Source organism: Westerdykella ornata, assembly GCF_010094085.1.
Source record: "Westerdykella ornata strain CBS 379.55 unplaced genomic scaffold EI97scaffold_11, whole genome shotgun sequence".
NCBI lineage: Eukaryota > Fungi > Ascomycota > Dothideomycetes > Pleosporales > Sporormiaceae > Westerdykella > Westerdykella ornata.
In genome coordinates, this window is record NW_022986861.1 from 512,156 (window position 1) to 538,443 (window position 26,288).

Sequence of the window (26,288 nt, forward strand, 5' to 3'; positions counted from 1 at the left end):
CGATTCCGCACCCCTCTCACTCACTAACGTCCTCCTCCTACTCCTACTCCTACTCCTACATGGTCATTACGGCTTTGCTCTCCCGTCAACTCTTCTTCTAACACCCTTCAGGCCGCGAGAAAGCCTGTCAATCGCCGCCTGCGGCGAGTTCATTCTCTTTATTTTTTCAGCCCTACATTCTCCCTTTTCCTTCACTCTTCACCTATACTTCTCTCACAGTCGCCTCCTAACTGCAAACTTGCATCACCTTCATACTCGTCACCGCCTCTTTGATTTAACGATCAGCTATCCTTGTGTCTTACACTATCTCAACCATCCCGTAATCCCACGGCTCGAAACACCAAGATACTGCGAGTCTGCGTTTGCTCCGTTACTGGCAGATTGCTGAAGCCCGTCTTCTGGGCACCCGTATAACAACTCTTCACAGTGGATAGATTCGTCGGATCCAGGCTTGACCAATTTCGTCGGTGTGTCTTGAACAAGGGCAGGAGGATGTCGACTGCGGAGGGCGTCATGACGCCAAACCATGATGCAACTCAAACTGGCACGCCATCCCGAAAGGCTGCGCAAAGCCCTCCGCGAGACGATGTTTGTTGCATCTTCGTTCACGCCGGTGCTGGATACCATAGTATCCAGAACGAGAGGATACATCTTGAGGCGTGCAACGAGTAGGTCACCACTTTGCAGCTTCTTAACACCTGGCATGATGCTAACATAACGATAGCGCAGCCCAAATCGCAATGTTGGTCCTCCGAAACGGTGGATCAGCCGTGGATGCTGTCGAAATCGCGATCAAGATGCTCGAGGATCGAGAGATCACGAACGCTGGGTACGGCAGCAACCTAGCCATGGACGGGGTTGTGGAATGTGACGCTTCCATTGTGGACCATCATGGCCGCAGTGGAGCAGTCGGTGCCGTTGCTCGTAAGTGGCATATCGTCATGTGCGTGATTAGCGATACTGATTCGCCGTCTCAGAGGTGAAGAATCCCATATCCTTAGCACGACTTGTTCTCGACCACAGTATGCAGACGCTTACCCTACGACGCGTGCCTCCAAACCTATTAGTGGCTCAAGGAGCAACCGATTTCGCTTTCGAAATGGGAATGCCGATTCTTCCCTTCGATGCACTTGTTTCTCCGGCCGCACACGAAAGGTGGCTGCGATGGCGAGCCGATCTAAAGTCCGCGGAACGCAAGGCAAAGAAGTCTGGCCAACCATCCTCCACATACAAGATTCGTAAAGACCCAGCGCCCGAGGACGAACGAATTCGTCAGAGAATGCGCCAGCAACATGAGAAACTGATGTTGCAAAACAGCCCTTACGATAATCCGCGACTGTACGCCATGCAAGCCAGCTCGATTGGCCCTCCCAACCCCAGAGTGCCCTCTGATGCTCCCTCAGTGATTTCAGGCGCGTCTTTGCCCCGTGACAATCCGATGGCAACCCCTGACCCCTCACCGTCGGACATGCAGCAGGAGCCCGCACTCAATGCAAATCCCAACACTGTGTCAGAATCTTCGCGGAGTGCCTTTATTAATAGCACTCAGAAGGTTCCCACTTTGAACACGTTACAGAAACATAAAGCGCTTGATCGTCTGTCCGGAGACTTCATAACAGAGGACGACACAAAAATGTCTGATATCAGCATATCCGTAATTCCAAGGCCAGCTCCTTCCCCGGCTCGCAGGTCCTATGGTGACGGTTCTGATGAAACCCTCGCATCTTCAAATGGAACGACGCCGGTGGAGTCAGTTACATTGCCCTTGTCGCTCACTGCTATAAATACCCCATTGCCCGAAAGGCCCCTGGAAAGGCTACAGGATTGTCCGACGCCTTCCAGCGGATGTACACCTGTCAATCCCGTCAAGGAAAATGCTCCGCTACCGCCTCTGCCATCCACTGAATCCCTGAGAAAGGAATTTGAGGAGGACAACATCACAGACACGGTGGGCGCCATAGCTATCGATAGCTGGGGCAATATCGCATGCGGTGCTTCATCAGGCGGAATTGGAATGAAGTACAGAGGGCGCGTGGGCCCAGCCGCGCTCGTGGGTGTTGGTACAGCTGTTATACCTGTGGATCCTGAAGACCCTGAGCGTGCCTGCGTTGCGACAGTTACGAGCGGCACCGGGGAGCATATGGCTACAACCATGGCTGCAACAGTCTGCGCCGATCGCCTCTACCAAAGCATCCGCAAGGGCCGTGGGGGGATATACGAGGACGTCACGGAAGACGAAGCGTTAAAGGCTATGATTGAGAACGACTTCATGGGTAAGACATTCAGTTCTTCACATCTAACGAAGATCTAATAACTAACAACTGTAGGCCATCCGAGTGTAAAGAACAGCAAATCAGCGGGCGCGATAGGCATCCTCGCAGTCAAGAAAGTCCGTGAGGGCATCTTCCTCTACTTCGGACACAATACGGACTCCTTTGCCATGGCTTCGATGCATTCGGACGAAGCAACTCCTTGGTGTGCCATGTCCCGAAGTAGCGGCAACGGGCGAATTGCACAAGGCGGCCGCATGCTACGGTATAAGACGAAGAAAAGAAGATGTGTTGCAGCATCCACGAATGATAGCTGATGCTGATGGTCATGTCACTGCTTTCCATTGCCCCGATTGACCCTACCCGACGTCGACGACCCAGATATGCTTACGATTCCGGCAAGCCCTTTGAGATATCGATACGGCTCGATCACGAGCTACAGCTCCCCCTGCACTCCTCGTCATGTGGCCATTCAACTCCACTTGACTCCGTGGTTCGAACGGCTTGGTGTTCCACTTTCAAGACTCCTCTGCTTTGATCCGAAAGCCCTCTTCCTCCTTCTTCTCCCTGCTCCATCATTGACGGTCGAGTCCAAGGGTTACTCTAGGCTAGTCATGACGATGGGGTACCAGTCATCTGTGGGTTTGCACGCCAGGAGCAACTTAGCTGGTACATGATGCATTTGGAGCGATCCCTTCTGTACACTATGAGAGTCAGATGTCAGGCAGCAAAGATGGGATTTCCTATTTGAGTGGTAGAAAGAAATCCATATTCCTCTCGCATATGGGGCATCGCCCTTGGTCCTTTATGATAGAATCTACGCTTGTGAGTTGTAAGTAGTTGCGGTATACCCAGTCTAGATGCAGCCATTACTGTTTTCCGAAACGCCTCGAAATGCTGCCAAAAAAGAAAAAGGGAAGGAATACCGAAGAAGGGCGACAGTGTAAATGATCGGTCTAACTCCATTCCCAAGGTATGAAACATCATCTGAATGAATCACGCTATATGTAACAGAACGTTTCTTCAAGTGCGCTCAAGGATGCATGGGCGTGGTTGCGGCGGGAGTACCGCTAGGAGTTGCAGAATCCGTTCCGGCAACCCTCTTCCTCTTCTTCTTTTTGCGTGCCACGAGTGCGGGTGTGGCCGTCTGTGCGGCGCGGAGGGAGAGGTAGGAGCCGCAAGTCAGACACAGGTTGCCGGGGAGGTTTGGTTCGCAAAAGACTGGAGCAGGTCAATATAAACCTCCCGAGACTGCGAGAGAAGGAGAGGGGAAGGAGGGAAGAACGTACTGCTCAGACACACACTGCACACATAACCAATGTCCACGACCTTCCTATGACAGAAACACGCCGCGCGGAAATCCACACCACCCGCACTAGGCATCACCAAGCTCCGCCGCGCAACCGCATCGGGCAAAAACGCCATCATCAGATATTGCAGCAGTCCCTCGGGGCGCTCGGGCTTCATGTACACTCCACCCGTAGCGTCGGATGCTTGCTGCAGCAGGACGGTGTCGCCGGCGAGTTTGAGTATGTCGATTGGTATGCGCTTGCGCTGGGCGGCGAAGATGGAGTTCATGACGGGTATGTATTGGTTCGCGAGGTCCCCGGAGACGGAGATGATGAGGATGCGGGAAGTCAGTGGGATGCGCTGGGTGCGTGCTACGCTTTCGGAATCGGCGAGCGCGGAGAGCGGGTTATCGGATGCGAGGGGGTCGACTGGGGAGTGCAGGAGTGTGGATTTCGCGATGTGAGTGAGGGCGAGGGAGAGGGCGCCGCCGATGAGGGTGGTAGGTGTTGAGGCGAGGTCGGATTCCGTGGTCGAGGATAGGAGGTTGGAGAGGTTGGAGAGGATGGCGTTTTCGACGGTGGAGAAGGGGCGGTATTTGTTTGCGTTTTCTTTGGCGGGGGTAGTGGTGGTGGTGCTGCCGTTGGGGTGGGAGACGCCGTTCATTTCTATGTCGCCGTTGGCGTCCCCATTGGATGATGGGTGATGAGAGATGGGGCCTTTGGGGGTCGGGTATAGCCATTGTGCGCGGCGGGAGTGCGATGCTATTACTGCGACTTCGTTGGCGTTTCCGGAGGCTAGATGGGCGTTGATGAAGACGAGGAGATTTGCAATGGCGGAAGAGAGCGGGAGGGTGGAGGAGAGGTGGGCCCACGCGTGGGGGTTTGTGTCAAGAACTATGGCTAGTAGAGAGGGCGGAGGTGCTGGAGGCGTCGTCAATTGAGTGGTTTGTTACGGTTGATGTTGAAGGTTGACGTACTGTCGTCCGTCTTTACCTGACGAACGGTGCCGTCGATGGCGTTCATGGTGGCCGATGTGGGATTCTTATAAATCCTAGGGCCCCGAAGATTACCGGTAAACCTCTGTCATGGTCGTCGTACAGAGTTCCAAAGACCAGTTGGAACTGGAATCGACGCAAGGCTATCCTGCGTCCCTCCGATGTGGTGGCATTCATGGACAACGGTAAGGTCTGGTTCGCGGTTGAAAACAAGCTTTGTGGCCCGTGTTCCGATCTGATGCGCTGTCACGTGCCGATTCATTTCACCCGTTCCCGTCGTTGGCCAAACTCCCCAGACTCTCACTAGCAAGCGCTCATTCTCAGGCCACCCCAGACTCATGGACGGACTGGCGCGGGGTTGTGCCACTACGGACCATTCGATCAAGAATCCAACGGCACGAACTGCCAACGTGACCATGAACCGAGGTCCAAGTCTCCTGGAGTCTGCGACGTCGTCAGTGCGATCTCATCTCTTGTACTCCGTACCGAGTGCGTGTAACATCTGACAAGGAAAACGGAACCGGTGTGCATCGGCTGGCAAGGGGGAAAGGCGGGCCTGATTGATTCGTGTAGCCATGGAGTTTGTGAACCGTTCTCCACCCCCGCATTCGAAGTGTGCCGCTCAATTGTCAATGGGTTCTCCCTTTATGTGACCTTCTCCTCTTGTCCAGCTTAACCTCCTCACTGGACTGGCACAAGAAACTCCCTTCTGCTCCTTCAACTCTGCCCTGAGTCTTCGAAAATGGGGGAAGCAATCCGTCGTGTGAACGGCTACGATCATGATGCCTACACCTACTATCCCGTTCTCATCGTCGGTGCGGGCGCCTCGGGCATTGTTATGGCCTGTAGATTGAAGGAAGAGCTCGGATTTGACCAGTTCAGGATCTTTGATCGCCAAGGTGGAATAGGGGGCACTTGGTGGATCAATCGCTACCCAGGCGTGGCTTGGTAAATACGCCATCTCAAGCCATAAAGTCGTCTGATATTCCAAGATTGCTAATATCTACCACACAGCGACGTACCAGCGCCCTTCTACTCGTTCTCCTTCTGCCAGAATCCAAACTGGACCGACTTCCATCCTCCGGGACGCGAAATCGTCCACTACTACCATGAAGTCTGCGAGAAGTACAAAATCACAGACAAATTCGAGCTCAACACCGATGTGGAGCAATGCCGCTGGCTGGAGAAGGAGCAGATATGGGAGGTCACTCTCAGACGTATGCTGTCAGGCATGGGTGATTTGTCTTCCAAGGATCGAGCCAAGATCGTCAAGGAGAAGGGCGAGTCGGCCGTATACTCTGAGACTGAGATTGTCCGTGCCAAGGTCGTCGTCTCTTGCGTTGGTGGACTAGTGGAGCCCAAAGGCTGGCCTGATACCATCCCCGGAATTGATGGCTTCAAGGGTAAGGTATTTCACTCTGCACGTTGGGACGAAACCGTGGATTTCAAAGACAAGGACGTCGTAGTTGTTGGGACGGGATGTAGTTCGGCTCAACTGGTCCCCAGGCTACCACATGCGCCCTACAATGCTCGTCATGTTACCCAGCTCATGCGGTCGCCGCCGTGGGTCGCCCCAAGCACTCCACCACCAGGAGGAGACGAGTGGTGGGAGAAGAACGGTCCAGCAATATTGAAGAATGTTCCCGGTCTCCTCCAACTCCTTCGCTTTGGAATCTTTCTCGGCGCCGAACTCCAATGGTTCCAATATTTCCCGGATACCCCCAAAGCGGCCAAGAACCGCCAGAGGTACGAAGAAAAGATGCTGCAACGCATGAAACGCATCGTCCCGGAGAAATACCACGAAATGCTCACTCCCAACTACGGCATCGGCTGCAAGCGCCGCATCTTCGACAAGCGCTGGTACCAGAGCCTCAATGACGACCGCATAGAACTCACCACCCAGCCGCTCACCCGGGTCAACGAGAAGAGCGTCACCCTCGGCCCGGGGGCCCTTTACCCTCCCAACGCCAAACAGGAAGACTACCCCGAGCGTGAAGTCCCCGCGGACGTCATCGTCCTGGCCAATGGCTTCGACACCACCAAGTGGCTACATCCATTGCGCGTGGCCGGTGTCGGCGGCAAAGACCTCGTCGAAACCATGGAAGAGCGCGGCGGAGCCCAAGCCTATCAAGGCACAGCCGTCGATGGCTTCCCCAATTTCTTCATCATCTTCGGACCCAACACGGCGACGGGGCATTCCTCCGTCGTCATGGCTAGCGAGAACATGGTCAACTATGCGCTCAAGTTCATTAAGCCTCTCCTAAAGGGGGAGGTGGCGGTTGTAGATGTCAAGAAGGAGGCTGAGATGAAATATACCCAGGAATTGCAGCGGGCGTTGAAGAAGACGGTGTGGATGAGTGGCGGGTGCACGAGTTGGTACTTCACCGAGGATGGGTGGAATTCCACGGTTTACCCGTACGTGCTCTTTGAGATGTTGATTATATATCCCGTGCTAACAGCTTCGCTCAGATACTCCCAACTCGACTTCTACCGCCGCTGCGTGGTCCCCAAGTGGTCCGACTGGAATATTGTCTACACGGTCAAAGGCCGCTCCAAGCTTCGTGCTCGACGCGCTCTACGTCTCCTCTTTGGGATACTTTCCATCTTCGCTGCGTACCGCCTGCACCACCGAGGCGTCGGCGTCAAGGATATCAAGACCTTGGTGCAGCAGCGCGCTCTCGATGTTGTGACTAGGCTGGCATATGTTTGGGGGTTGGCGAAGGCGCAGTTGGCGTCTGCCAGCGTCGATTTGGGAGGGGTGCGTGGGATCCGGAAGTGAGAAGAAGGGATGGAAGGGCGTGGTTGATTCGTCTTTGTATACCCGCTCTCTATATACACTACCTAATTGTTTTGAAGTAACTGTACCTCGATATCGCTTCATTGAATATCAGGGGAAGATAACATCCGCCAGCGGTCCCTAGACTTTTTTGCGTAGGTATTGGTAACCGACGCGCTCCCTGAGCCTGATAACAGATGTCATCACGGTTACCGTGAAGCAAAACTTTTGGAAACTATGTATTAAGTACACTCGCTTGTCCAGGGTGGTTAGGAGACCAGCTAGGTCTCGTTACCAGATGTAACACAGCAGATGTCTGTAGAGCCAAAGGGGTGGTATGCGACCCGGACTCAGTAAGCACCAATCCTGTAGCCATATTGAAGTGTAGACGATTGTAGCGATCATGTGTTAGCATGGAGCACCGATACAGATTCTGTCCTGCACGAGCATCACAAAGATGTTAAACCTAGTCGAGGACATGCTTGGAAGACAGCAGATGTGTGTCATAACATTGCCGTGTAAATCTATCGAAGAGAGACCCAGTCAATTACTCCAGAGACCATGCTCGCTCAGACAGGAAGGTCCCGCGATGGGGGTATACTGTATACTTTTTGCGCCAGTGATTCCCAAAATAACACCAAAGAATAAGACTTGAATAGGCTCCACATCCAGCGCCGGCGCATGCTCAGATGACGAAAGGAACAAGAAGGGCAAGGTCGATCAGCCCCACGGAGGATGCTTCCGTAGAGTGTAGCGTCGTGTTACAGGGCGCCAGTGATATGCATGCCGTCCTTCTGCAAGATCTTGTCGACAACGCCCGACGCCAACCGTTGCACATCGTCGGGCGTCCCTGATACGTCGACAATATCGCAGTCCTTGAGCTTTTCGATCTCCTCCTCATCCGGTTCCTCAAGAGCCTCTAGCTGACTCTTGACCATTTGGTCCTTCATATAGTGGCCCTTTCTGTTTCCAACGCGCTCCAAAAGGGTTTCGAGCGAGGCTTGGAGGTAGACAAAGTGAAGGGCCACATCGGGGTCCTCGTCATCATATAACCGCGCAGTGCGGATGACGTCCCGGTATTTCTTCTTCAATGCGCTGCAGGTCACGACGACGCCCTTGTGGCCTTGCTTGAGGTTCCTGAGCGCCTCATCTCGGAGGATAATCAGCCAGTCCCAGCGATCGGCATCGTTTAGAGGTTGTCCATTGGACATTTTCTCAATATTGGCCTTTGGGTGAAACTGTTGCAGAGTCAGAGACAAAGCGCGACTGCAGTGAAAAGCATGAGACGTACATCATCCCCTTCGATGTAGTGGAACCCATAACGTTCGGAGAGGAACTTGGCAACGGTACTCTTTCCACAGCCTGCTGGACCCGTGACGATGAAGATGTGATGGTGATTTGGAGCGGACATTTTGGGCGCCGATGCTACAGAAGACGCTGAGGCGGTGGAGAGAGTCGTGGAGACGGTATGTGTCTGGCCATTGGCATAGTGCCTGGAAGTGGGTTGTGGGGAATCAACCGTTTGCAACATGTCGAAAAAGAGGTGAGGGCAATGAAGGTTCTTGTACGACGTGCGGGCAGCCGAGGGAAGGGACAGAAAGCGATCAGGTAATTGGAGCTGGGAAGGACAAAGAAAACGAAGGCTCTCAGGCGCCTAGATATATGAGATTGGGCAGCCCAATATGGCCAACAAGGTTCGCAAAAGATTGGTTGTAAGCAATATTGAGTGAAATGGTCATATGTAGCAGGGGGTAGTGCCGTATTTAGGTAGAGGAGCGTGGGGACTCTGCTTGGGCGCAGATGCCGTGCACCGCATGACGATGCACAACCGCCAGGGCGTGTAGGAGCCAGCCAAGCTTTGATGTCACTCCTGCTCCAAGCAGAACAGGCCGTCGTCGACGAAACCGCACACAAGATAGGGTGGGCCTGGCGCGCAAATCCGGTCCAGTTGAATGGCTAGGATTTGGTGTGGCGTGGAATGGCCCTCGAATTGGCATCGCTGCCAGTGTGCCGCGACTGGCACCAGCTGTCGGGACGTGGGAGAAAGAAGCCCGTACGGAGGTGACTACTCGGTAGCACGGTGGAGAGGCGTTCAAGGAGCGTGGGATGGTGCCCAGACAGCGGCGGGGCTAGGTACGGAATGGGTCATGGCTTGATGGCCCTGACCCATGAATTCCCATCCCCGCATTCGTCTCGCCAACGCCCTGGCCGTCAGGGGATTTGTGTTTGCCCTGCACGACACACAAACCGCGGTCAATCTATGTATGCGAATGCAACTGTCGTCACGCGAGTCCTCATGGCGCTGTCTGTCCGACTGGTGTTGCCGTGTGCTGCTGGTGAGGGCGGGTTTGGTGGACACGAAGCTGAGGGGCTCCTGGGATGGCTGAGAGTGGTTGTGAATAATAACGCGTGGGGGTCCATCAAAGGGGAATCGGGATGGCTTGTGGGAGAAGGTTCTGCAGGAAACGCTTCCGCCGACTCCGCTGAATCCGCCCATCGGCAAATCTCATCAACAGCTTCTAGCCATGACTGTTGCGGTTTAGTCCAGGCCCACGTCCACATGGCTCTGGGCACCGTGGGCGTCACCTTCTGGCGGGGTGGCCACGGCTGACGCTGTCTCCCAGGGGTGAAGGAAGCCAGATCTTGGTCTGCGTCGGAACTCACCGCTCACCGCCCGGCAACGCTGCGAAGGGGCACGCGATCGAGAAATCCTGTTCTCCGAAGGGGCATCGGTCTTCTCGCTGCCTTTTCACCCGGGTCGGGAAACCGAAAGCTCACTCGGCTGAGCAGAGTCGGGTAGTCTGGCAAACGAGGGCTGGAGGGAGAGGGACACCAGAGATGTGACCGGCAAGGCTGAGGAGAGAGAAACTGGAGTCTCGGATCTCGGCGGATTATGTAATCCCGTCCCGCTTACCGCTCTGGGTCATGAGCTGCCTCAACCTCAACAACATCATCAACGGTCGAGTCCGCCGTCTCGCTCGCCCGCCCGCCTGGACCACTCCATAGCCATGGCACTATTCTGGTCTACCCCGGTAGACATCGACATTGTCCTCGAAGATGCAGACGAGCGATCGACCGTAGATGTCAAGCTGGACAAGAACAGGAAGGAGAAGGTCCCCCTCTATCTGGACGGAGAGTCTGTCAAGGGCCAAGTAACTGTGCGCCCCAAGGACGGGAAGCGGTTAGAGCATGCAGGCATCAAGGTTCAATTCATTGGTACAATTGGTATGTCCGGCGGCATCACTGTATGCGGACAATGCGACCATCCAGCACTCCCCTAACCGAGCGGAATCAGAGATGTTCTTCGATCGCGGAAACCACCACGAGTTCCTTTCCCTTGCACAAGAGCTCGCTGCGCCAGGCGAGTTGCAACATCCGCAGACCTTCGACTTCAACTTCAAGAACGTAGAGAAGCAATACGAATCCTACAATGGTATCAATGTGAAGCTGCGCTACTTCGTCCGCGTCACCGTATCGAGGCGAATGGCAGACGTCGTCAGAGAAAAGGATCTATGGGTATACTCGTACCGGATACCGCCGGAAACAAACAGCTCCATCAAGATGGACGTCGGCATCGAAGATTGTCTTCATATTGAATTCGAGTACTCCAAGTCAAAATACCACCTCAAGGACGTGATAGTGGGGAGGATATACTTCCTCTTGGTACGGTTAAAGATCAAGCATATGGAACTCTCCATCATCCGAAGAGAGACGACGGGTGCAGCCCCCAATCAGTATAATGAGAGCGAGACTTTGGTCAGGTTTGAGATTATGGATGGGTCTCCTTCACGAGGTATGTGCTCGAGGGAACATATAAATGCATGAATGCTCACCAACCCAGGCGAGACAATCCCTATCAGACTCTTCTTGGGCGGTTTCGATTTGACACCTACCTTCCGTGAGGTGAACAAGAAATTCTCCACGCGCTACTACCTTAGCTTAGTATTGATTGACGAAGGTACGTCTCCGCCACACCAAAATAGTTTACAGCAGCAAAGTGTGTAATGGGTTTGGCTAACGGGCTGGCAGACGCGCGCCGATACTTCAAACAATCCGAAATTGTCCTCTACCGACAAGCACCAGAAGGTTTGACTCTGGCGCAGGAGCAGAACAAGCTGATGGCAGCGTCATGAATGACCGGGTCGACAGATATTCCGCTTTCCTTGCTCATTGGCTGGAACAGAGGGACATCGAAACGTCCCTCAAGCCAGAAGATTGAGTCCACTGCATAGCATTTCGCGTCGACTTGTCAAGTACCGTAGGGACGCATTGGGTTTGGGAACTGTATGATAGTGCGTTGGTGCATACGACGGCTTTGAAAAGGTGCACATCAGGGCAATGTGTTGAGAAGACGCTTGGTAGCCGTTCAGCGAAGTTTACAGTCTGCAATTGTATATATACCCCCCTGCATCATAATACTCTCGTCGCTCTATGCGAGTGCGTCGATGAACGTTTCGTCCCTGGCCTGCCGCACTGGTTATCGAACAAGGAAATGACATCAATCGGCCCAGTCGATCATCGAACAGCACTAAGAAATCACCAGCGCCATCCAAGCGATTCCAGGTGGGTGGGAACCCGCACGTGGATACATTCACCTTGACACAGCTATAGTCTGCAGCAACTAATAACCCCGCATCTCACTATGCACCATCGCGCCGGCTAAAAACCACACGGAGTGACGGCTCGGGACGAGCCAATTCTCCATGGGCGGGGACGGGAAAGAGGTAAGGAAGTTGCGCGGGCGGTACTATTCATTCCGTTGGCAAGTCGGGGTAAGACATGCGGTAGGGCTGTTATGTGAGCCAGCCAGTGTCCGTCTGGCCTCAACGCCACAATGGACATGCATACACGGCAACCCATGGCACCTGTTGACCAAGTATCCGCAGCTGTGGTAGGAACTGTCTGCTAATGCTTCCCCCATTTGTCTTCCGACAACCACTCCTCCCGCCCATCATCGCACCGGAAACACTTACTAAAAACCTATGTATTACTTTCCCTCCTGTGGTGTTTCCACGTTTTAACCAAGATTTTCACATCCATCAACCAGGGGACTCGCACTCATGTCGACGGCCTGGTCCTTCTCCCTCGCATCACAAAGCGTAGGGATGCCACTACTGCCGCTATACCCGAACCATCACCGTGGAGTAGAATCTTGGAAGCTCTTCTAGGCTGTGTGATATATTTCCCAGACCCAGCAAGGTGTTAGACCCTGCTACTCGTCACTCTGCTGTACCGTCCGTCTCTTTGCATGCCCGCTCCACCGTTAGTCGAAACTACTGCTATATACATCTACAGTAACTATTTAACTATATTTTGATCTTTTGACGTGATTGAGACGACGGAGAAGAATTCAACATGTTCCATCGATTACTTGTCACGATTGCTGCACTGCACGCACGTGCGCTTGGGCAAACTACTCCTCCTTCACAGTTGAGTATTTAGCGCCTGGGGTTATGTAGGATCATATTAACGCGTATACTGTAGATTTTGTTTAAACAACTGTTTGCGTGAAGATTTAGCTCTACTGCGTGACTCCTCTTCAGTAGCGATCAATCCAGAAAAGGCGCTAATAATTTACTACATTTCTTACTTGTACCAAGGGACTCCATGGAGTGCTAATGAATAATAAAGGGTGCTTTATCGTAACGAGATAAACTAGATATCGGGAGCTGTCTCTCCTCAAAGAAGTGCAAACTCGGACTCTTGTAGGTAGGAGAATCTATTCCCATTCCCATTGTAGCGATACCAACCCATTGAGCTCTAGTTAGTTGTGCCTATGAATACAGCGCTGTTCGTGGCTTAATGCGGAATGCAGATCACATTGTCCGTCCGAGGGGCATACATAGTAGGGTAGAGATTCCCTCCGTCAAGGACGCTCGAGCTAGGAGATGACAGAGGAAATAGACCTACCCCTGGAATAGCAGCCACCACAACGCCAGAACGACAGGCAAACTTCTCGCCCTTCCCCCAACTCCCCAAACACGAACCCCCACCCTTCTCCTTCAACCAAACCATTCACCACTCCAATATCCATCACAACACAGCACATAGACTTGAAAGTTCAATAAACCGAGTCATGGATTCGATTCGATATACCCTAACCGCCATTGATATACCACCATCGCCTAGACTCCACGCAACCATGCAGTAACCATCCCCGTCCCGTAGTGCATCCGTTGCTAATCGATCCCACCAGAAAACGAAAAACCTCGTCCATGACTGATGCAACCCGGCTGTGCGAACGGAGCAGACTAAAAGTACAATGTGCAAATGCCAGACAGAGGCAAGCCGCCTGGCAGAGTAGAAGGTGCAAACTGGGCGGTGGCAAGCCGCCCAACAAGGAGTTTGTTTGTCAATGACGGATACATACCATTACATCCAGCAGTAACCTTCGAGAGCAGTGGTCGGAAAATCCATGGCGCACATGTGGGAAGCGCTCGCGTCAGATCGAGGTCTTGTCGGAAAGTCTAAGTTCTCGGTTAGCTATCCACGAGAATCTCCGCGTCTTGATATGAACCTGAAGTGAGTAGATCTAAACGAAGATGGCGACGTAAAGCGAGAATTGTCTCTCGTACCTCTAGACACGGCGCAGCCATGTACCGCACTGATCTTTCTAGACGACCGAATAACGACCTGGTGCACGAGGGGCACTCTCCTCCGCAGTCATGGCAGCCTCTCTGAGCAAACGCGTGATTTCCATCATGGCCGCCTGAACCACGTTCTCCGTGTCTCCCTCCACAAGGATATACAACGGCGGCAGATCCTTCTCTTCCTTGGGCCCCGAACCTGGCGGATAGTAAGTGCCTTTAGTGGTGATAGAGACACCAGTCGATTCCAGGATCTTGGAGACATTAGTGCGGTTGGTGACCGCCCAGCGGGCCTTCTGCGGGAAGTCGTTGATCTCAATGGTAGAGTGGAATGCTCCAGCATCGGGACCTTTGTTGTCAATGGGCTGACCGTGATGTATCGTGCCTTTCCTGCTCAGGCGATCTCCAACATTTTGAGAAGCGGCCTTGACGCGCTCCATGACGCTCATATGCCGGTTGGGCTCCGGACGTTCCGTCTTATGAACAACAACCTTGGTGCGAAGGAGTTTCATATAGGCAGGCTCATCGTCAACTGGAGCAGCAGTTCCAGATCCCTCTGCCGCGGGCGTGGCTGTCTTGCCAGCCACTGTAGGAAGCAAAGGCTCGGGTTCGCTGTCGTCATCACCGTCGTCGAATGCACCTTTGAGAGCGCGCTTTTCACGCTGCTTCTCCATGTTGCGAACAGCATCCAACTTGTCAAGCCCTTTACCACCAAATCCAGGGTCGAACCATTTCTCCTCCCCGTTCTTAACTTTCTTCCAGAATTCATCAGCCATTTTCTGTATATCGTCGGGGATCGGCTGGCCGCTTTGCTTAAGCGCTTTAACGATGTGGAAAGCATAGCGTTCTTGCCCGGGATTCTCGATAAGTGTGACTGCAGTGCCTTTGTTGCCAGCTCGACCGGTTCGACCGCAACGGTGCACGTAATCTTCAAGATGCGTTGGGCAATCGTAGTTGATGACCAGTTTGAGTTGAAGGACGTCAAGGCCGCGGGCAGCAACCGATGTAGCAATAAGGACGGGTATAACGCCCTTCTTGAAATCGTCAATGGCATCCGTACGGTCCTGCTGATCTTTGCCGCCGTGAATAGTATTGCAAGGGTATCCCTTTTGGATGATCTCCATAAAGAGCTCTTCCGCCGACTCCTGCCTCTCGACGAAAATCAATGCACGCGCATCTTCATCTGAAGAGAAGAGCTGACCAAGGTGAAGAAGAACCTGAGCCATCTTCTTCTGTTTCGAATTGTTCGGAACAATGGTTATGATTTGCGTGATCTCTGGAGCGACCACGCTCATGCCGCCAACGATGACCTCGGCGGGGTGGGTGAGGGACTTTCGGGCTAAATCCGCCATATTTTTAGGGAACGTCGCTGAGAAAAGGAGTGTCTGTCGATCTGGGCGGATGTTGCCCAGTACTTTCATGACTTGTGGTCCAAGTCCCATGTCGAACATACGATCAGCTTCATCAATAACGACATATGTGATTCGGTTTAGTCGCAAGACACGCCCGGAGTTGGTTTGAAGCAAATCAATCAGTCGACCTGGGGTTGCACAAAGAACATGAATCCCACGTTTGATGGCCGCAATTTGCTCAGAGATCGGAGCTCCGCCGTAGGCACACGCGATTTTGAGACCGTGGGCTTTGAGAAAGGGTTTCAGTTCGGCCATGATCTGAAGTGAAAGCTCACGAGTCGGTGCCATGATCAATGCAATTGGCCCATCCTGGTTTTTCAGAGGCGGCTGGTCGAGAGCATGTCTGATGATTGGCATTCCGAATGCAAGTGTCTTCCCGGATCCTGTTTTGGCAACACCGATCATATCCTTGCCCGACAAGATTATTGGGATTGCTTGACATTGAATGGACGTCGGTTTCACATAATTCATCTGCTGGAGGAGGTCCAATGTCTGTTGAGAGAGGCCCATTTGAGCCCACTTGACTACAGGTCGAGGGACGTTGTCAGGTTTTACCCTGATGCCGTCCAACTCTAGCCTCAAGTCAGCAACCTCTTCCTTGCTCATCTCGCTGATTTCAGAAGGTTCGGTATAGAAGCGTTTCCTGAAAGGCTCATAAGCAATCTTGCTGTGATCCACTACGGGAATATCCTTCTTCTTCTTCTTAACCACAAGAGAGAAGAGGTCATCCCCAACTGCGTCCAGGTCTGGCTCTGCGTCTTCACCAAACATAGCCTCACCGCGCCTGGGAGCGTCATTAGTTCGAGGAGCATTGGAGTTTAAATCTTGCATGAACGCATCAAGAGGATCGAGCTCATCTTCGGCCGTGTCCATCTTCTCGGGTTCGGCCTCTCCCTCGCCATCTTCGACATCATCTGTCTTGATATCGTCCTTGCCTTCCCAATCGTCTAAGCGCACGAGTTTACTCTTCTTCTCACCATCCTCATCTTCAAGCAAGGAACGCTTATTGTTGCCAGCGGCCGACGTGTCTTTGCCATTCGCGGCCTTGTCCACGTTCAAACTCTTCAGATTGCCAAGGCGCAGCTGGACATTTTCGACGCTTTCATTAGCCACTTGTGGAACTTGAGTCTGTGCTTGGCCGATAGCATGTTGCTCCTCGTCTGTACTGCGAGCATCAAGCTTATGAGCATGCGGTGACTTTGAGTCAGTTCCATTTGGGAGAGATGGTTTCTGAGCACTGACCCCCTGCTCCTCTTTGGTATCTTGAGTCGGAGTTCCCTTAGCGCTTGCTTTCTTCTCAGCCTGCATCTTCTTCCATTTTTCCAGGCGTGCCAGTTTGCTCTTCTTCTCGGCCTCCTCATCTTTCGGAGTTGGCTTCTCGTCACGCCTAAACCTATCATCTCGCGAAGGCCGGTCATCCTCCCTACCGCGCCGAGTATCCATGCCAAAAGTCCCTGAAAGGGATCCGCGCGAGCCTGGTCTGCGCATGTCACCATCACGGCCGACCCCAGGGGTGGCGGAGCGCGAAGAAGGCTTGCGGCTGTCCCGGTCTCGGTCACGATCTCTTTCCTTGTCGCGTTCGCGGTCACGCGGTCCGTCGCGGTATCTATCGTCGCGCGGATAATGTCGATCTCTGTAGTCGTTCACCCGGTCCCGTTCATCAGCTCGACGATAGTCATCCCGCGACCGGTCGCGGTGTCGCATTGGTCTCGGTGACCGCGACCGGCGGCGATAAGAGTCACGTTCGTAGCGATCATGTTCTCGATCTCGGTCTCGATATCTATCATCTCGGTGGCTTCCACGAGAGGGACGGTCCCTCCTGTCGTCTGCGAACCTTCGAGGATCAGCGTGGCGTGACGCCATTGTCAAGCTCAAGGTATTACTGTGTATAGATCAGTGCAGCGCCGCCGTTTTACTTGCAGTGACCTACGAGCCCGTCCTGTAGAGCGGTGGGAAACGAAGTGTCGGCGTGAGGTGATTAGGTTGTTGAGTGCGTGGAGGGGAACCGCAAGTTTACAATGGCGACACTAGCGCAGCTTGGCGAGCGGAAGTTGCCTTGGTGGCTGGCACGTGACTAGGTCTGTGCGTGAAATCTTGGCAACTGCTTCCCAAAAATTTTGGAACCACCGTCCGCTGAGAATTCGAGTGAGAGGCTTCGATTCGAGAAAATGGCTATCAATCCGCGAAAAAGGAAGGCGGTAACGCGGGAGTCCCCTGTGGGCGACTCTGCGGACGAGGAGCTAGCCGACGGGCTTCTCGAAGGCATCCTTTCTCACAGCGACGACGATTCGGACGATAACCACGACGGTCAGGAGTCCGATGAAAGTAGTACCAATGACGAGCATTCCGATGAAGATGAGGATAACAGCGAGGAGGAAGAAGACGAAGAGGAAGAGGACATAGACAGCGACGAAGTGCCCTCCGAAGGCGAGGAAGACATACGGGAACAGCTTCGCAAGCTGAGAACCTCCGACGGACCACAGAGGCGGAAAGCGTCGCATCCATCTTCCAACCAGAATACTTCATTCCAGGCTGCGGATGGGCTAGAAGAGGCGGAGGACAACGGGCGCAATTACACTGTGACGACCGACGCCAATGGCAACCCCAGATACATCTACAAAGAGATTGATCCCGTGTACGACTCCGACGATTCCGACGCGCCGGAGACAACGAATACCATCGGGAATATACCTCTGTCATATTACGATGCATATCCGCACATTGGTTACGACATCAATGGGAAGAAGATTATGCGCCCTGCAAAGGGCGAGGCTCTGGATGCGCTGCTTGACAGCATCGACATTCCCAAAGGCTGGACTGGCCTCACAGACCCTGACACAGGAAAGCCGCTGGAGTTGGCAGAGGAAGAGTTAGATGTTTTGAAGAAACTGACGCGAAACGAAATCCCTGAAGAAGGGTACGACCCATATCCCGAAATGGTGCACTACTTCTCTGGAAAGTTGGAGGTGATGCCTTTAAGTTCAGCGCCAGAGCCGAAGCGACGATTTGTACCGTCTAAGCATGAAGCGAAGCGAGTCATGAAAATCGTGAAGGCTATAAGAGAAGGTCGCATTCAGCCCTACAGGCCTCCTCCAGAGGATGAAGAGGAGGAGCAGGAAGTTCCGCAATACGACCTTTGGGCCGACGAAGTTCCGCGTCCTGAGCACAGCATGCATATACCTGCGCCTAAGCTACCTCCGCCGGGTTATGACCAGAGTTATCACCCGCCTCCTGAGTATCTACCGGATAAGGATGAGAAAGCCGCATGGGAACAAGCCGACGAAGAAGACAGGGAGAGGGAGTACTTGCCGAGAGACCATGATGCACTGCGGAAGGTTCCCGGTTACGAAAGGTTTGTTAAGGAGAAGTTCGAGCGCTGCCTTGATTTATACCTGGCACCACGAGTGAGAAGAAACAAGCTCAACATTGATCCCGAATCGCTCCTGCCGAAGCTACCCAGCCCTGACGAGCTGAAGCCGTTTCCAACGACATGCGCGGCGATTTTCAGAGGCCAAGAAGGCCGTGTCCGGAGTGTGTCTATTGATCCGAGAGGCTTGTTTGTGGCTAGCGGAGGTGATGATGGATACGTGCGCATTTGGGAACTGCTCACTGGGCGGCAGCTTTGGAATGCGAAGCTCTCGGATGAGGATGCGGTCGATGCTGTCCGCTGGAGGCCTGGCAAGGATTCGGCAATCCTCGCAGCGGCCGCAGGGGAGACTATCTACCTCATTGTGCCCTTCGCCATCCTTTCCCCGGACGTTGAGCAGAGCAGCCGTGAACTGCTAGATGCGGGCTGGGGCTACGCAGCATCAAAACCTTCAACAACTAATGGCCTGCCAGCCAAGGAGCCAGCCGCTCGTTGGAGTCGTCCGGGACAACGGCTCGAGGAAAAGGGCATCTTGGTGCAGGCCACGGTGCGGTCGAGCGTCAAGGTTATACACTGGCATAGGAGGGGTGATTACTTTGCAACAGTATCTCCACGGGGCCAGAGCAGTGCTGTTGCTATCCATACTCTGTCCAAGCACCTCACGCAGCTGCCATTCCGCCGCCTCAAGGGGCTCGCACAATCGGCACAATTCCACCCCTCTAAACCGATTTTCTTTGTGGCAACGAAGAACTCCATACGAAGCTATGATCTGGCCAAGCAAGAGCTTGTCAAGATTCTGCAGCCTGGTGCCAAATGGATCTCATCGTTCGATGTGCACCCTGGTGGAGACAATCTTATTGTCGGGACATACGACAAACGCTTGCTCTGGCATGACCTGGACCTCTCCACGAAGCCTTATAAGACGCTCCGCTACCATCAGCAGGCGATCCGAGCAGTGGCCTTCCATCACGGAGGATTGCCCCTCTTTGCAGATGCAAGCGATGACGGAAGTCTGCAGATTTTCCATGGCAAGGTTGTCGGTGACCTGATGGAGAACGCGACAATCGTGCCATTGAAGGTGCTACGGGGCCACCAGGTGAAGAGCAGATTAGGTGTCATGGATGTGGTCTGGCATCCACGCGAGCCATGGTGCGTGAGTGCTGGTGCAGATGGGACTTGTAGGCTGTGGTGTTAGAAGGGCACGTGGTAGGCACGCGGTGTGTTGTTAGGCCGTCCAAAAAGCATCTGATGTCTCTATCCTGGTAGCAAATACATGGCCCAGTAATTGAATACCACTGAAATCTCGTCCAGGCATAACATCCTACTGCATCTTTTCACGTCCGACTGAACAACCAACCCCCCCCTCCCCCCCCCGGCCTGCACTTCCTCTGTACTGCTGTTTTCCACATCCAATTTAAACAGCTAGCAGGGCAGCAATATAGGAGGTCCTGCAATTAGCTTTGTAGCGTGCCTCTACGTATAGTAGTATGTTTAAAAAGAAAACTTCACCCATCGAATTATTATGTCGTAGCCAGTTGACTTGTGCCGGGTAGGTAATTCCACCTACAGAGGAATTGCAGCCGGATGTTCAGTCCAGGTCGGACGTGGAAAGCCGCAGTACAGAGAGTTCTGTAACCATCCTTTTCGACGACAAAGATGCGCACGTGCCTGGGAAAGGGGACTTAGGATTACTTCCCCCAAATGTTGGGGCCGCTTGGTATGGATTCGAGAGCCTTGACTCCATCGAGTAAGGGCTAAACTGGAGAGAGATAGCGCTTGCCCTGAAGCGGCATTGGGCGTGTTTAGCTCGGCAACGAACAGGCGTTTTGATCCGCCACCAATCACGAAATGGATGCGTCGGCGTTGCTCGCTTCGAGGGCTGCCATTGGCCCTTTTCACCTCCACGCTCAAGCTCAACCAGAGCACTGAAAGCACGCACGCGGACGAGGACGTGAAGCACGAGCACTTATATCGTACAATGACGCCCGCAGTTCCCCTCCTCGACACTCTCCCCATTACCCCTCCCCCTCCCTGGAGCCAGGCGCTACAGGAGTTCTGGCTATTCGACAAGTTATATCTGATTGACCCCTGATTCACTGCTATATCTGATTCCTGAGCACCCACGTGTCCACCATGGCTCCTCGTCGCGAGTCCCGCAAGAAGACGGAGGGCGCAGGGTACCTGCCCACGCCGGCGTCTTCGACCCTCATGGAAGGGAAGACCGGTTCCTTGAAGGGGCTCGACAATAGCCTGGAGCTTCCTCCCGCTGCATTGGACCCCGAGAGCAGTGCGAGCAGTACCGTATCCTCCATTTCCCGCTCCTCGGATTCGACATGGAACCCACCTTCTCCGGAGTCTCCAAAGGCAAAGACGGTGAAGGGTCTAGCACCTCGCAAGAAGCCCAATTCCGCTCGAAACATGGAAGATTCTGATGACGATGACGAATTCCTGCCACAGCCCCCGACCCGCCAGCCAAAGATCATTCAGACGGATCCCCAGAGATTCCAACATGGCCCCAAGGGATCGAATGGCTCACCACGTACGGGCACCAAAAGGAAGCACGATGGGACTACTGCTCAGAGCCGCCTGGTGTCACGAAAGACGTCGCATAGGGAGATTGAGAAAAAGAGAAGAGGAAGGATCAACAATCTTTTGGATCAGATGAAAGACATGATTCCCACGTGCCGGGGCCCAAAGGGCGTGGGCATGCACAAGGAAGCCGTTCTTGAGGCATGCATCAAGGAGATGACATATCTGAAACAGGTAAGACCCGTTTGACCCACCACGCGACCACTCCACCTAACGGCGATTTGCAGGTCAATGAGCACTTGAAGCGTGATCTCCGGTCGCTCAGGGCTTCGAATGCGCATGTCGCGGACACGCTGGAAGATCGCGATCTCAAGCACCCAGAAGCGGATAACGAGGATGAAGAGGACGACGAGGAAGATGAAGAAATGAGAGAGTTCGAGCCACAAACACTAGCCAGCCCGTGGTCGATGCCTGGCCGTTCCAGGGAGAGCATGGCGTCCGCTGCCTCAACGCACATGTCGCCCAAGACATATGCGAAAGATAGCAGCTCGACGCCTGCCTCTCCGAACTTTTCAGCAATTTGCCATCCTGCAACCAGCCTTCAGTCCTCGGTTTCTCCGGTCGCGGCGCCCACTTCTGCAGATTTGGCTCATCAAGATGGGCATACACCATTGTCCTCCGCTCTACGACCTTTCCACACATCTCCCTCCTGGGCTGGTCCCATATCCACTTTCAGCGGCTGTTCGGCATTCACGCCCTCCACACCGGCGCCGCAATCGCTTCAGGAGGACCACCAGATAGCCACAGAAGCCCTGCTACGGCTGCACTCTGATCCGCGAAAATGGGACGACTCTGCCACCACCAACCTCCCGCCACAGAACACAGTAGCATTGGCATCCCCCGCTGGAGAGCGCGGTCCCCGGGGCCTCACAATCGCGGACTTGCTCTCAAGGAATTGAGCGCGACATACCAAGGTTTGCCGGTTTTCGGCAATCTGGAATTGCTTCCACCATATTTCATCGAAAATGGCCCGGCATTCGAGAGTTCTGGTGATGATGATGATGATGTGGTAATGCGCTCATTGCATTGGAGGTGATCTGCTTATTCTGCGTTCCGGCTTGGGAAAATGTGCAAAACCTAAATCGTAGGGGAGTGGTATCGGATGTCGGCATGTCCGCAACGACACGCTTCAAGTCGCGTTGGTTTTACTACTTTGCTTCAATTGCAAGCTATGCTGAACGGCAATTGTGCTTGTTATGACCAACTGAGCATGTTAAAAAAGCTGGCCTTGTTTACCGGCTGCTCTGCTACATGCATGGTATTTACGCATATAATGAATATAGTTTGGCCGTCTCAGAGACTGCCAAATAAAATAGCGTTGACCCTTCTTTCCGCGGCGCTCTGTATTTGCCGTGAGCTGACTGTTCCTACATAGTTCAATGCGCATGTACTATGCTACTTGCTGTGGTTAGCAGACACTGTGGTTAGCAGATACGATTCAGTTTTAGGAAATTGCTAAAGTCATGTGATGCCGTCTCAATGACCCGATAAACCCTCCGAACTCCTCTTATAAGCCGAAGGCTGTCCCTCAATGCGTTTGCATAGCAGGCACTTTGGAAAACTTCTTACGAAATGCTGTTCTTGCGGAAACACTCATGAAGAGGCCGTGTCGGTGGTTAGCCCCAAGGTTCCAGATTCGCAGTGGAAGTCGTGCAACGGTACCACCTCAAATCCGACCTTCTCTCATCCCTTCACGATTCGAAGTTTGTCACGTCCCCACAGTGATATGCTTCCCTCGACTCCTGCTTTTATCGGAGACAGTCCGGTTGCGGAGCGTCTTGCGTGGCTGGAGGCCAGAAGACGTTTATCACCTCTCTCTCAAACGTCTCATCTGTTGCTTTACTACAAGGTCAGATTGCTCGTCGTGTTGCAGCATCGGAAGGAGGTTTGTCGCTCTTCAGTTTTTCTTTTTCTTTTCTTTTTTTTTTTTCCCTTTTTCTTTTTTCTCCTAGGTCGTCATATTTCCTTACTTTAATCATTATTTCGTCCTTGCAGGAGCTTTTCTAACCTGGTCCCAGTCCAAGACGGAGTAATCAGGCCCCGGCACGGAGTAGCGCTCCCACACATCCGACAAGCAAGACTACCACTCTCAAAATCAAGCTCACCTAAGCATCACCCTTGTACGAACCTGCGAGTCGAGCACGTGGAGCGATTTCACACGGATGCAGACTGCTAGAAAGCGTGATGCGGTCGAGACGCAGTACTCCGTATTGTTGCCCCGCTTGGCGAGGACGGTTGGATGAGGCCTGTTTCATCAGACATCAACATTCCCAGATGGCAGCCATGACCTCAAGCCGGAGATGACCGCAATATTCGGACCTCTGTAAAATGAGCTACCACGATGTCGTCGGTCTATTGGGAAAGTAGCCGATGATTATCGTCACCATCATCGCTCTAGAGCTCTCAGCTAACCGCATGGATGTCAAAAGGGCGAGAACGGGTCGACTGGGATACAAGAAGCAGGCTCTGACTCATTTCTTAAGTATTTTCTCGTGCCTGATGGCAGGGTTTGTCATCCAGCACGCTCCTTGACAACTTCCGACCTCCGACGCGCCCGCTCCAAAGGGCCAAAGGGCGTTTCATGGACCCCACGGGCTTAGCGTGGCTCGGAGTTAACGCAACAACCGACGTAATGCGCGAGCACGTCTCGTGCGATTCGAATAATATATAGGTCCTGTGCGCTGGGTGAGGCGATTTTCTTGTTTGTAACAGACTTTGATTTACGGTGGTTTCTTGCCACGCACCATAGGTGTAGTTCACACGCATTTTTCGACCATTATTTCTACATCCGAAGCTCGTCCGGATTCGGAACGGGATTTGCGGGTGGCGATTGTCACCATCTTATCATATCGAGTATCAAATTTTTGAACAGAAGGGCACGAATCATGGCATCCGATTCAGAGAAATATGAAGGACGGAAAAGTCTTTCGATTGACAACTCAAGCACCAAACATTCAATCTCCAAAGACTCCCAGGCGGTTGACACTGTTAACGTTCCTCCTGGTGACTCGAACCATTCCAACCCTGATCCGGCTGTCAAAGAAGATGACTTGGAAGGGGGCAACCTGGCCCGCTATCTCAGTAGAAAGAGTACCAGGAGCCACAAGGGGAGGCTGGAACCAGAGAAGTATCCGTTGATGGATGGGGAGAAGGGACTTGTTGGGTGGGAGAGTCAGGATGATCCCGCGAATCCTCGGTCAGTATCTTTCATATCGGGAGAACTGTAAGTTCGTGACATCGAAACTAATATATATGCGTGCACAGAAATTTTCCACAAAAGACAAAGTGGTTCATCTTGGGCATGATCAGTGCGCTCACGTTCTTGAGTCCCTTCGCATCTACCATTTGCGCTCCCGCTCTCCCTTTTATCAATGCTGCATTGCACAACACTTCAGCAATCCGGGGCAGCTTTGCCGTCAGCATCTTTGTGCTCGGTTTCGCTGTGCGTGCCCACGCTTCTAGTGACCTCCCCATCTCTCGTTATCTTTGTACTGACAAGTGAGCAAGATTGGTCCCCTCTTCCTCTCTCCTCTCAGCGAGATTTACGGGCGCCGTATCATTCTCAACATTGCCAACCTTTTCTTCTGCGCCTTCAGCCTAGGCTGCGCCCTCTCGCCTAACCTCGCTGGCCTTCTGGTCATGCGTCTTCTCGCAGGTATGGGCGGCTCCGCCTGCCTCACCATCGGTTCAGGCGTCATCTCTGATCTCTTTGTCATCGAAGAGCGTGGGAAAGCCATGGCTATATACTCCATGGGAGTCCTTTGGGGTCCCGTCATTGGGCCCATCATAGGTGGTTTTGTCGCTCAAAGAGCAGGTTGGCGTTGGGTATTTTGGGTCCCATTCATCGCCTCGACCGTCATCTGCACAGCCATTGCCGTCCTCAACCGCGAAACGAATCCCGTCGTCTTGATGAACTGGAAGACGAACAAGCTGCGCAAGGAAACCGGTCGGCCCGAACTCGAAAACGTTTACCTGCACGGAAAGCCCGCGCACCTCCGGAGTCCTCGATCAATCCTCACTCGCGGCATCTTTGTCCCGCTGAAACTCCTTTTCATGTCTCCCATCGTCTTGCTCCTCTCCCTTTACATCTCGTTCGTCTTCGGTCTGCTGTATATGCTCTTCACGACCGTGACACCCACCTTCGTCCGCACGTACGGCTTCAGTCCCGAGCTGTCCGGATTAGCGTACTTGGGGATCGGATTGGGCGCCATGCTGGGGATTGTGGTTGTGGCGCGGACGAGCGACAGCACCGTCGTGAAGCTCACGAAGAGGAACAAGGGCATTTATGAGCCCGAGATGCGATTGCCGTTAATGGTGTTTTTCGGCATGTTGATCCCCGCCGGTCTGTTTTGGTATGTCCCTTTCTCAATCCCTCTTCTCGTCCCACAAACCACTCAGTCTTCTTCAATCGTCCATTTTCTTCCCTGTTTTTTAAGTATTCCAGAGGAAACTAACACCGTCGCTCAGGTACGGCTGGAGCACCGAAAAACACACCCACTGGATCTCTCCCATCCTTTCCCTCCTTCCCTTCGGCTTCGGCATGATGGGCCTGTTCGCCCCGATGCAGACCTACCTCATCGACGCCTTCCCCACCCACGCCGCTTCCGCCGTCGCCGCCATGACCACCCTGCGCTGCCTCTTTGGCGGCTTGTTGCCCCTCGCCGGTCCCAGCATGTTTGGAAGGTTGGGCCTCGGTTGGGGCAATAGTTTGTTGGGTTTCATCGGCGTGGCCATGGTTCCCGTGCCCGTGGCGATTTGGAAGTATGGCGGATACGTGAGAAAGAGGTGGCCGGTGGATTTGTAGGAGCGGTTTGCGAAAGGTAGAAAGGTGGAGGTATGGATGGGGTAAAGGATGGAATGGAAGAGATCGAAGCCGATGAAAAAGGCTGGACTGGATGAAGCTTGCTAGTTTTGTCTTTTGAGATATCCCCATTCTGGCGTTCATCGTTGACGAGTTTCTGAACATGTATATTATTGACATACGCACTAAATTTTAATATATA

At 53.3% G+C, this 26,288-nt stretch overlaps 10 protein-coding genes across 10 annotated transcripts; 7 read left to right on the top strand and 3 right to left on the bottom strand.

Annotated features, from left to right (window-relative positions):
* Positions 1-213: 213 nt before the first annotated feature.
* On the top strand, positions 214-2,789 carry EI97DRAFT_52716 (N-terminal nucleophile aminohydrolase). Its single transcript, XM_033802879.1, has 4 exons — positions 214-668; positions 725-924; positions 978-2,273; positions 2,328-2,789. Exons 1-4 carry the CDS (start codon positions 493-495, stop codon positions 2,585-2,587), a joined length of 1,932 nt encoding a protein of 643 aa, XP_033653754.1. The 5' UTR covers positions 214-492; the 3' UTR covers positions 2,588-2,789.
* A 514-nt stretch (positions 2,790-3,303) lies between these two features.
* On the bottom strand, positions 3,304-4,582 carry EI97DRAFT_377634 (RNA polymerase II transcription factor B subunit 4; the record flags this gene model as incomplete). The annotated part of the gene is made up of 3 exons (XM_033795621.1): positions 3,304-3,491; positions 3,560-4,480; positions 4,537-4,582. The coding sequence occupies 3 exons, from the start codon at positions 4,580-4,582 to the stop codon at positions 3,304-3,306; spliced, it is 1,155 nt and encodes a 384-aa protein (XP_033653755.1).
* A 714-nt stretch (positions 4,583-5,296) lies between these two features.
* Positions 5,297-7,333, top strand: EI97DRAFT_442690 (FAD/NAD(P)-binding domain-containing protein; the record flags this gene model as incomplete). Its single annotated transcript, XM_033799771.1, has 2 exons — positions 5,297-5,502; positions 5,569-7,333. The coding sequence occupies 2 exons, from the start codon at positions 5,297-5,299 to the stop codon at positions 7,331-7,333; spliced, it is 1,971 nt and encodes a 656-aa protein (XP_033653756.1).
* A 758-nt stretch (positions 7,334-8,091) lies between these two features.
* Positions 8,092-8,741, bottom strand: EI97DRAFT_458705 (carbohydrate kinase; the record flags this gene model as incomplete). Its single annotated transcript, XM_033800934.1, has 2 exons — positions 8,092-8,568; positions 8,622-8,741. 2 exons carry the CDS (start codon positions 8,739-8,741, stop codon positions 8,092-8,094), a joined length of 597 nt encoding a protein of 198 aa, XP_033653757.1.
* A 1,199-nt stretch (positions 8,742-9,940) lies between these two features.
* Positions 9,941-11,809, top strand: EI97DRAFT_433622 (vacuolar protein sorting-associated protein 26). Its single transcript, XM_033798431.1, has 4 exons — positions 9,941-10,555; positions 10,626-11,123; positions 11,172-11,288; positions 11,360-11,809. Exons 1-4 carry the CDS (start codon positions 10,339-10,341, stop codon positions 11,461-11,463), a joined length of 936 nt encoding a protein of 311 aa, XP_033653758.1. The 5' UTR covers positions 9,941-10,338; the 3' UTR covers positions 11,464-11,809.
* A 2,134-nt stretch (positions 11,810-13,943) lies between these two features.
* On the bottom strand, positions 13,944-16,202 carry EI97DRAFT_377792 (DEAD-domain-containing protein; the record flags this gene model as incomplete). Its single annotated transcript, XM_033795631.1, has 1 exon — positions 13,944-16,202. The coding sequence occupies one exon, from the start codon at positions 16,200-16,202 to the stop codon at positions 13,944-13,946; it is 2,259 nt and encodes a 752-aa protein (XP_033653759.1).
* Positions 16,203-17,466: 1,264 nt separating this feature from the next.
* On the top strand, positions 17,467-20,005 carry EI97DRAFT_433624 (eukaryotic ribosome biogenesis protein-like protein 1). The gene has a single exon (XM_033798432.1). The coding sequence runs from the start codon at positions 17,498-17,500 to the stop codon at positions 19,889-19,891; it is 2,394 nt and encodes a 797-aa protein (XP_033653760.1). The 5' UTR covers positions 17,467-17,497; the 3' UTR covers positions 19,892-20,005.
* A 602-nt stretch (positions 20,006-20,607) lies between these two features.
* EI97DRAFT_501486 (uncharacterized protein) lies at positions 20,608-22,606 on the top strand. Its single transcript, XM_033802705.1, has 2 exons — positions 20,608-21,459; positions 21,513-22,606. The coding sequence occupies exons 1-2, from the start codon at positions 20,830-20,832 to the stop codon at positions 22,182-22,184; spliced, it is 1,302 nt and encodes a 433-aa protein (XP_033653761.1). The 5' UTR covers positions 20,608-20,829; the 3' UTR covers positions 22,185-22,606.
* EI97DRAFT_52836 (uncharacterized protein) lies at positions 22,287-22,770 on the top strand. The gene has a single exon (XM_033802880.1). It carries the CDS (start codon positions 22,388-22,390, stop codon positions 22,658-22,660), a length of 273 nt encoding a protein of 90 aa, XP_033653762.1. The 5' UTR covers positions 22,287-22,387; the 3' UTR covers positions 22,661-22,770.
* A 1,224-nt stretch (positions 22,771-23,994) lies between these two features.
* Positions 23,995-26,281, top strand: EI97DRAFT_52847 (MFS general substrate transporter). Its single transcript, XM_033802881.1, has 4 exons — positions 23,995-24,481; positions 24,550-24,727; positions 24,793-25,637; positions 25,753-26,281. The coding sequence occupies exons 1-4, from the start codon at positions 24,171-24,173 to the stop codon at positions 26,087-26,089; spliced, it is 1,671 nt and encodes a 556-aa protein (XP_033653763.1). The 5' UTR covers positions 23,995-24,170; the 3' UTR covers positions 26,090-26,281.
* The last annotated feature ends 7 nt before the right edge of the window (positions 26,282-26,288 follow it).